This window comes from Podarcis tiliguerta (assembly GCF_965153285.1).
Source record: "Podarcis tiliguerta genome assembly, chromosome: 2".
NCBI lineage: Eukaryota > Metazoa > Chordata > Lepidosauria > Squamata > Lacertidae > Podarcis > Podarcis tiliguerta.
Genome location: NC_139535.1, coordinates 81,028,460 through 81,038,485, shown reverse-complemented (window position 1 = coordinate 81,038,485; position 10,026 = coordinate 81,028,460). Strand labels below are relative to the sequence as shown.

The following is a 10,026-nucleotide window of genomic DNA, read 5'->3' as shown; positions in this document are numbered from 1 at the left end:
GGGAGGGCGGTGCCAGAGGGAGGGCGGGGCCCCGTTCAGCATCGGGCAAGCGGCGCCATGGGGGTGAAGCTGGAGGTGTTCCGGGTCTGTGGCAAGCGGGGTCCTCCTGGGGTGGGAATGGGGATTTCTCTTTCGCAGACAGAAAGTCTTGTGCAGCTCCCCCGGGGCAAAAACCCCGGGGCAAAAAGTCCTGTGCAGCTCCCCCGGGGCAAAAACCTCCTCCCCGGCAGGCTCTCTTTTCGCTCTTGGGGGCTCGCTGGCTAACATACGAGTTTAAGATAAGATCCTCCCCGCTTGGAGCCCTTCACGTGCCTCGGAGAGCTTCGGTTTTATGGGTTAAAATATATAACTGGAAGGGCAGGCAGCTCGATCGCTCGATCTTATTTTCAAGGCAATAGATGTAGTTTTGAATATCTGTTAGGTTTCATACATGCATAATGTTGGGAAGCACGTAGGAAAGAGCAGGTTGCCCTTACTCGCGGGTATCTGCAGGGAAATGCCGTCTGTCCTCCAGGAAGAGCAGGTCGGGGTGGTTACAATTCCAGTGCGGAAACTGGTGAAATGCGCTGCTCGTTAATGTGCCCGAGGTGCCGTTGCGCCCTGCGTCTTCCTTCGCCCTAGAAGCACAGCCCTTGGTGTTGTCAGTGATCCTTTCCTTCTCTCCCTCAGCATCCTGGTGCACAATAACTTCGCCTGCAACCTAGATGTGTTTCTCTTCCTTTCTGCCATTTCTCCTTTCTACCTTTACCTTTTTTTACCTTTACCTCTACCATATGATGGTCGTCCTCCTGACCTTTTAGCAAGGGATGAGAGGAAGCTTCTGCCGTCAAGGGCCAGATTGGGCAAAATCTAATAAAACCCTGCAAAGTGTCCCAATGCACCTGTATTACCATCTGACTTCCTATCTCCTTTCTCTTGCAGATGATGCTGTATTTATCTTTTCCTGTTGCTATGTTCTGGATTTCAAATCAGGCAGATTATTTTGAAGAATATGTTATCAAGCGGAAGGTCAGTTTTGTCATGTAATTAGAAAGGGAAGAACAGGGTGGACTAATGAAATCATTTCCAAACCTTTCCTGTGAGGTTTTATCTGTTATTTTTTTTTAAATTATCATGTTGGTTTTACCTCTGGAATTGGAAAAGAAAAACCAAGGCTTCCTTTAAATTGCATTTTACTCAACAGCCATTGCTGGGAGCCTGGCTTCTACAAGCAAGTACTGTATGCAAAAGCTGGCATTGCACACAATGCATCTAGTTGCTTCTGGTGTGCTGTTTAGCAGGAATCATTGGTCTGTAAATAAACAAAATTAATAATAATAATAAGTGGAACCTGCAGCAAAATGTTGCAGCATATATTCTCTCCTAAAAAGAGGCTTCCTGTTCAGGGTTCCAGTCAGCCATTCCGTCCAAGGAGGGCTTTCCACTTCTCTTCTCTTCCTTTTTTATTTTTCAGCTCTCAGTCTATATTCTATGAGCATTCTTAACCCTGGGCTATTTGGGGGAGCATTGCCTCTTTCAGTTTTAGTTTTAAAGACCCCCCCCCCCCACTTCTGCCACTATCAGAGTTACCCCAAGCATTCCGATGCTGTTCCTTGGTGGCCCCATTTGGGTTATGCTACCGTCTGTACTTGATACCTGAACTATTAGGAGAATAAACAAGATTTTATTTCCCAGGTAAATGTTCTTCTTAGGCATGAGACTCTTAATCTCAGGGTCTTAGGTTTGAGTCCCAGGTTGGACAAAAGATCTCTGCATTTCACGGGGTTGGACTAGATGACTTTAGTGTACCCTTCCAACTCTACAATTCTGATTATATCCCCAGTGACAGTCTCTTGAAAATTAGGAAGACTTTTCAGTTCTCTTAGAATTTTGGTTTGTTCCCTCACTCGAACTGGCTGTATTTTCCATGCCCTCTTGGTGTTTTTGACAAATTTGGCTGCTTTCTGCTTGAACGGCAGTGGAATTTTAGGTGGCATGGTTTTAATCTGTTTCAATATAAAAACGGGACTTTCCAATAATATGATTCCCTTTTTAATCCTTTTCCTTCAGAGAGAGATATACCCACCTGAAGATAATTACCAGGTAAATATGCCTCAACAATGAATACTGCATGTCTAATCCAGGAGTGGGGAACCTGCGGCCTTCCAGATTGTTAGCCTGCAGCTCCCATCTTTCCTGACGATTGGCCATGCTGGCTAGGACTGATGGGCATTGGGATTCCAACTGGAGGGCCATAAGTAGCCCACCCCCGGTCTAAGCGAACAGATCATTTATGATGAAATTGGCACTTCTGTCTTCTCCAGAGAAAAGAACTGGAAGACTTCAAAGAGAGAATGAGGAAGGAACACGAGAAGCGGATGCTGCAGTCAGCTAAGGAATAATGATGTAGCATCATCCCCTTTCTCCTCAGGGTTTGATGCACTCTCAAGAAAGTTGTCATCACAAATCTCCTACTTTAACTTAATAAATGCCCTCTAAAACACTTTTTGTACTAAGGGATGAAGGGAATTGCAATGCAGTTTCACTTTGTATTCCTGAATAATGGTTCTGTGCATGCCTCCATGGCCGTCAATGGAAAATGGGAAGAGGATATAGGCTACTTCCTTCGTGTTCTTCTGGCTCTTGCTGGGTGAAGCTGCTGAACCCTGTCTGCAAGTTTGGCTGCTGTCTTAGGAGAGTCACTTTGAATAAAAAGTTATTTGTAGAAAGACTGAATCTCTGTATGTCTTTCAGTAAAGGTATCTGGGTGTCTTCAGAGATGCAAGTTATATTTCACTTGTCCTCCTTGGACTGAAGATCTGTTTTATCCAGGTGGGTCCTTCTGCACTGCTTTCTTCTCTCCTTGCTTTGGTTTGCACATCACATTAAACCATAGTAAAATAAACTATTGTTTAGTGTGAATGGGCTGCTAAAAGCATGGATGCAAAACAGATGGATGAACAGGCCGTTGATTTCCTGGAATATATCCTGCAGTTTTATGAAGACGGGAGAAGAGTAGTTTGGTGCTGCAGGTGAACAGCCTGCCGTGATCTCTCTTTTATATTTTGCCATACTTCTTGTGACTTCTGAAAACTAAAAGTACAATCCACCCCCACCCCCAAGAACACTGTAATTCTGGCAGTCCCATTGTGTAATCACCCAGTGCATTGAAAGCTTGATAGTTCAATATTCAAAATCCAACGTACTTTTCACAGTGTTCTGTTCTTGTTGGGCATGACCCTGTTCCATAAATGACTACCCATTTTACACTCTGTTCCGAAAAAGCTTTTTTAATTGCATTTATACATTTGAGGCAGTACTTGCCTCAATGTCCAAGGGAACACTGCTAGGCATGTTAAGAGGGATAGAAGTAGAGGAATCTGATGTGTATGTGGGGAGGGGGACTTTGTGGGTAGAACTGCTTGCGTCCTATGGGGAAGCAGTGCCAGGGCTTAGTGGATTTGAGAAACAAGGTCTGTGCTTGTGTCTTGGGTAGTAGGACTTGACAAATATCTCATGCAAGGACATTGAAAGAACCTCGTTATCAAAAATATTTGTAGGTTACATCCCTACTGCTGGGGTGGAGGAAATGTGAGGTTAAAGCAAAGCATGGTAGATTTGGGAGAGGAGGTCTTGCAGATCTGTGCCTTTAGGAGGAAGTGCTAGGATCCTGGGCACTGGCAGGTTTGGGGGTTGGAATTTTTACTTTGCCCTTAGCAGCTTCAAGCTGCTTGCCATGGATGCGGTTGATGAAGGAGAAATAATCATCCATGGGTGCAATGGGAACGACTGATATATCTGAAGCGGCACCTTCTGGTAAAGCCAAGTCCTTGCTCTCCTGTTGAAGCAAAGAGAAAAGTTAGTTTCATCCCAGATTCTTCTTTCTTGTCTTCATTTGGCATCTAATCTCATCCATGACCCTGATAGCCTAAGACTAGCCTGCATGAACATAGATTATACCTTCCAGTACATCAAAATCCCGACCACAGCAGCTTTGTGCAGTAAACAACCTCAGAACCACCATTATCACCATCCACTCTTTTCTGTCACTCGTACGGTCCACATTACTGTACCGACAGCTCTGGGCACTGGGTAGAATCTCAAGGTCTTCTGTCCTCCTAAGGGCAGCCAACTATGGTCTATTAAGCTACATCACTTCCAAACCATCTGGAAAAGATGCGTCAGTTGTGAAAGGTACGCATCTATTGAAAGACGTTTTGGGCACCCTGGTGGTTATCACCAATTGAAGCTTCGTTACTCAAACCACTCGGTATAAAAAGGGGACGTGACCTACTTATAGAGATTACTGAGAGATCAAGAAGGAAAATAGAAATTAAAAGATTATGAGGAAATTAAAGACCATTTCCAGAGTTGGCTGCATTGCAGACAAATACATGAGATGTACAAGGAAGATAATAAGAAAGGGTTTAGCTATACAAGTTATAGAAGAAGAAGTGAAGCTGCTGAAGAAAGCATTCTGCTAGAATGGGAAACAAAAGATGAAGAGGTCAAATCACTTATGATCAAATGGGCACAAGATACAGGACACAATATATAGTTTGAGGACTGGGAAAAACTGTGGAAGGTAGATTTGAAAGTTACTGACTGTTCTCTGCTGAAAGAAAACTATATGAAAATGATGTATAGATGGTATATTACACCAGTACAAATAGCAAAAATGTATAAAACCGGGTTGGAAATGTAAAGAAAAAGAAGGTACTTTCTATCATATGTGGTGGGAATGTAGAGAAGTTAAAAAATTTTGGGAAATGATATATAATGAATTGAAAAAAAAATGTTTAAAATGACATTTGTAAAAAAATCCAGAAGCATTTTTGTTAGGGATTGTAGGACAAGACCTGCCAAGAAAAAAAAAAACTTATTTATGTATGCTACAACAGCGGCAAGAGTCTTGTTAGCACAAAGATGGAAGAATGAGGAAATGCCAACAAAAGAACAGTGGCAAGAAAAATGGATGAGCTATGCTGAAGTGGCCAAGTTGACATATAAACTGCGTAACAAGGACAATTGTGACTTCAAAGAAGAATGGGAACTTTTCACAAATTATTTAAAAAGAGAACAAAATTATTTGGACTCCTTGGCAGGTTTTGAATAAACATCCACAAATTTATTTGTTGAATATATGATAGATAAGGCAATGATATGTACAATTTTACAATAGGATAATATGTGTAAAGAAACTGGAGAGAGGAGCTGAGGGAAGTCCTGGGGGAGGGAGGGGAGGGAATAAACAACGGGGGGGGGATGTAAATGGATATATTGATTGATAAGCTGGTTGTGTGTCTGTCTGTGTATATATATAGAAAGACGTTTTGGGGATTCAGGTTTAGGTGAGATGGATGACAACATTCGTTACTACATGGAAAGCAGAAGATAAAAACTTAGCTTGTACTTTTAAGTACTATTTCCATAGCTAGGTTCCTTACCAGTGTTGCTCAGTTTCCACAGGCCTTCATTTCCTGCATCCCTCCCTTTCTCAGTCAACACATAAACGCAGATTACAAATCTCATTTCTTCTGTGCCCAAGTGCTGCTCTTTCAACCACACATACAGCATACATGAGCACACACAACCTATTCAGAAAAGACTCCATGGGTAAAGTGCTTGCCATTCCCCAACCTACCAAATCCAATTTTTCACAACCCAAAATGCAACAGGGCCACCCAACTGGCTCTTGCAGGCACTGTGGTGGCCTTGGGAACCATGTAAGCAATCCCTGCCATATGGGTGTTGTTGACGAAAGGTTTCTGGCCAGATATGTATATCCTTCAAGTTTCAAGGGTCTGGAACAGTTTGTATTTCAGGGAAGAATGGCTTGAGGGGATCAGCAACAAGGTTACTTTAAAGACTTAATTATGTGCACTCTTTCAGTTTTAAAGGAGTTATTCATAGTTTGCAAATACGGAGTCTGATACTGAAGTAGGATGCAGGGCTTAGGCGTTAGCACAGTGTGAAGAAGGAAGATGAATTATGGTGCAGCCAAAGAACTTAGAAGCACTGTGGTTCCTATTACAGTTGTCAGCCGGTATCTTGACTACTGTCCAGGGAATCAAGGTGTTGTACACTTCAGAGGCAGATCTGGATGAGTTGCTACACATTCTCATCTCAACCTCAAATTGCCAGGTTGTAGTGGTAGAATTTGCCCTTTTCCAGCAATAATTACCTCTTCATTTCTGTGCCATGGGAGTGTGGAAATCAGCACTTTCAAATGTGCTTTGGGTGATTTGCAAAACACTTTTTTCCCAGTGCAAAGCTAACTTTGGGCCAGATAGCTTGTGGCAGACATGTACCGTATTTTTCGCCCTATAGGGCGCACTAGCCCATAGGACGCACCTTGTTTTTTGGGGGGGAAAATGAATAATAAAAAAAAATATTTCCCCCCCCAGCCGCGGGGCTGGGCCAGGGGAAGCCCGAGCTTCCCCCGACCCCAGCCCCCAGAACAGGCTGCTGCCTGCAAGCCTTGCGAGCCCGCGGGAACTCCCCCCAGGCGCGCAAGGCTTGCGGACACCTGCCCGAAGCACGGGGCCTCCTCCAGAGGGCGCCCCGTGCTTCGGGCTGCAGGCTGCTGCCCGCAAGCCTTGCGAGCCCGGGGGGAGTTCCTACCGGGCTTGCAAGGCTTGCGGATAGCTTCCTGAAGCCTGGAGAGCGAGAGGGGTCGGTGCGCACCGACGCCTCTCGCTCTCCAGGCTTCAGCGAAAGCCTGCATTCGCCACATAGGACGCACACACATTTCCCCTTCATTTTTGGAGGGGGAAAAGTGTGTCCTATAGGGCGAAAAATACGGTATATACATACCTCTTTTTTTTTTAATAATCCTTGCTGAACGTAAGATGGCAAAGCAGCAGTGTACGTGGTGAATCTCTTCACAAGAACGAGATCCACATTGATCTCTGTTTCAATCAGTGATTCTGCTGCCAACTTAATTTGCTGATGTTTGTGTGCTTCCAGAGTGCATTTAAAAAGAGGAGGAATGGAATGGCTGGCTCAGGATAGCTGCTGAAGCCAGTCTGCACCCACCTGCTTCAGTCTCACTCTGTTAATCATTGGCTGACAGCTGCTTATCCTGTTACAGAAGGTGGAATTATGTTACTCTGCAGTATCAGTGTACCCATGGGTAGATCTCATTGATGTGCATGATTTGACCTGGGCATTGTGTACATGCAATTTAAGAACGTGGCCATCACAGACTTGTTGGCTGAGCTTTCTGCTTATATATGAACCATAAGCCACCAAGGAACCTTGTTATTCCCAATGCATACAATCCAACATAAAATTATGTGCACTTATGAAGGCTGATGGTGGGTGGCTAACTTTACTGGCCGAGGGAGCCGGCATACAGCTTCCGGGTCATGTGGCCAGCATGACTGAGCCGCTTCTGGTGAACCAGAGCAGCACATGGAAACGTCGTTTACCTTCCCGCCGGAGCGGTAGCTGGTTATCTACTTGCACTTTGGCGTGCTTTTGAACTGCTAGGTTGGCAGGAGCAGGGACCGAGCAACGGGAGCTCACCCTGTCGCGGGGATTCGAACCGCCGACCTTCTGATTGGCAAGTCCTAGGACCTGTGGTTTAACCCACAGTGCCACCCGCGGCCAAAAACAGTATTACCCATGCACAAAAAGGAGGTATGAGTAAGATGGAGGTGTGTGCATACACAACCACACATGCTTATGCATGCTCTATCCAACTACTTGTGTTGTGTTTCAGTGAGTGGTTACTACATGTGCGCGTTCATGTTTCTTGATTTTATTTGTTCATTTATTGCATTTATAGTCCACCTTTTTCTCTGAGGAGTTCAATGTGGTATACCTGGTTTTCGTTCCTCCTCATTCAATCCATACAACAACCCTGTGGTAGGTCAGGCTGAGTGGCAGTCATTCTCAGAATTTCTGTTATTGTTGTTGTTCCACCTTTTTTTTCCTGGCAGGGACTCATGGCAGTTTACAGCTAAAATTTTATTTCATTCCATTTGTCTGTGGAAGGCATTGATCCCTTCCCTCACACATTTTTTCTTTACAACAACCCTGTGAGGTAGGTGAGGTTGCAATTGGCTCAAAGTGAGCAATGTTGATGTGTAGATGACATCTATGTGTGCAGGAGAGGCTTCCTGATGGAGAACAGACTGCCCCTATTTTCCTCGGAGAAATGTTGGAGGGAATGTAACCATATACTTTCCATGCAAATGATCATCACAGAAGCTCAGTGGCTACTGATCTTGCAGAGGGGGATTTAGAGCAGAGAAGCCTGGGGTGTAACTGTTTCCTTGCTCAACACTACTTTGCTCCTTGTAAAGGTTCTTCCAGGCATCTGTTTTATAGTGCATTCATGGTGCTTTGCACTTAGGATGGTATTGGGCAGTTTCACATGATCCTGCTTTCAATTCTGTATGCAGAGGTGGATTTGGGGTGTGTGTATGTGCGGTTGGTTCAGTGGCACTGGGCACGGAGCTGCAGGGGACACCGCAATTATGATTTAGAATGGCGTGTGGGAGGTGGAAGGGACACCAAATTTTGGCATCTCACAGGGCACTGCTGAAATTTGAGACCCCCAAGTCCGCCACTGCTGTATGGACCGGGAAAGATTTTGGGGCAGACTTACTGCTATGTTTCGAATAAGTGCATATCCCATAACTTTCTGCTGGCATCCTGTAACTTTTTATACCACAAATGTTCTGGGATGGTCCCGCTTTTGTGCACAATAGTGCTAGAGTATCCTTCCAGATGACAGTATTGTAATAACTTTGGGGAAGTGTCACAGAACAACTAGTAAAGTGGCATAATGTGTGTAAATCTACCACTAAGGCACTATTATTGGTCAATACGTGAGAATTCCAATCTGGAGGGGCCCAACCTCTCTTCTTGCACCTTCTGCCATTTTAATATGTGGTGTGTGTGTGTGTGTGTTTTAACCCTCAGGGGTGGGTGGGCAATAACACAAATATTAATAGTTTAGTGTTTAGAGCATAGATAGGGAACCTGTGAACCACGAGATGATGTTGGACTCCCATCATTCCTGACCATTGGCTGTGCTGGCTGGGGCTGATGGGCATTAGAATCGTAACAACATGAACTGAATTAAACTGATTATTGCTATACATTTTAGTCAAGGTTCAGGCCTGCTTATGGGGCCGAATTGCCCTTGATCGCCCTGATGGATAATCTTTATAGGGACATAGTAGTGGGAGTGTAGAGCCTCTTATTCTTACTTGATCACTCGGCAACTTTTGACACCATTGGCCTGTGATATCATGAACCAACTCAGTAAGATGGGTATTTGGGGCACTGTTTTACAATGGTTCCGATCCCATCCCTGAGGTGTGCTTCAAATAAGAACATGGGTGATTGATTTGGCTCCCTGGTGATTTTGCTGTTGGATGCTGCAGGGACCATCTTGTCCCCAATGCTATTTAACATCTACATGAACCATTCTGAGTGGGCATTAGTAGATTTGAGGTGAGGTGCATTAATATGTTTATGATCCCCAGTTTTATTTCTTTGGAACATCTGAATCAGGAGAGACCATGAAATTGGCAAGGTTGAGGTGCTGTAAGCTCTTGAGCTTGGATAATTGGTCAATTGCCTGTTTTGGACAGGGTCATACTCCCCCTAAAGAAGCAGGTTTCTAGTCTGGGGATAATCCTGGATTCATCTGTCATTAGAGGCCCTGTTGACTTCAGGATTGACTTTTAGCAACTTCAGCTAGTAAGGCACTTACAGCTGTTCTTGGACCAGGATAGCTTAACCAGTGTCATCAGTGTACTATTAACCTCCAAACTGGATTACTATAATGTACTTTTTGTGGGGCTGCCCCAGAAGCTGCAGCTGGTGCAAAACAGCATCTTGACTGCTTACTGGGGTAGAATATTACCACCATATTACATTAGTACTGAAGGGATTGCACTAGCTGCCGATTAGCTAGCAAGCTAAATTCAGGATGTTAGTACTGTTAGAATTCTTGCTCCATGATTGCAGTCATAGGATTGTTGTCTATCACATGACGGTATATGTTTTGATTCCACAGAGTGGGAA

At 44.4% G+C, this 10,026-nt stretch overlaps 1 protein-coding gene across 1 annotated transcript; it reads left to right on the top strand.

Moving 5' to 3' along the window:
* Positions 1 to 17: 17 nt before the first annotated feature.
* PET100 (PET100 cytochrome c oxidase chaperone) lies at positions 18 to 2,708 on the top strand. The gene is made up of 4 exons (XM_083429586.1): positions 18 to 84; positions 922 to 1,008; positions 2,050 to 2,082; positions 2,304 to 2,708. Exons 1-4 carry the CDS (start codon positions 58 to 60, stop codon positions 2,379 to 2,381), a joined length of 225 nt encoding a protein of 74 aa, XP_083285712.1. The 5' UTR covers positions 18 to 57; the 3' UTR covers positions 2,382 to 2,708.
* Positions 2,709 to 10,026: the final 7,318 nt, after the last annotated feature.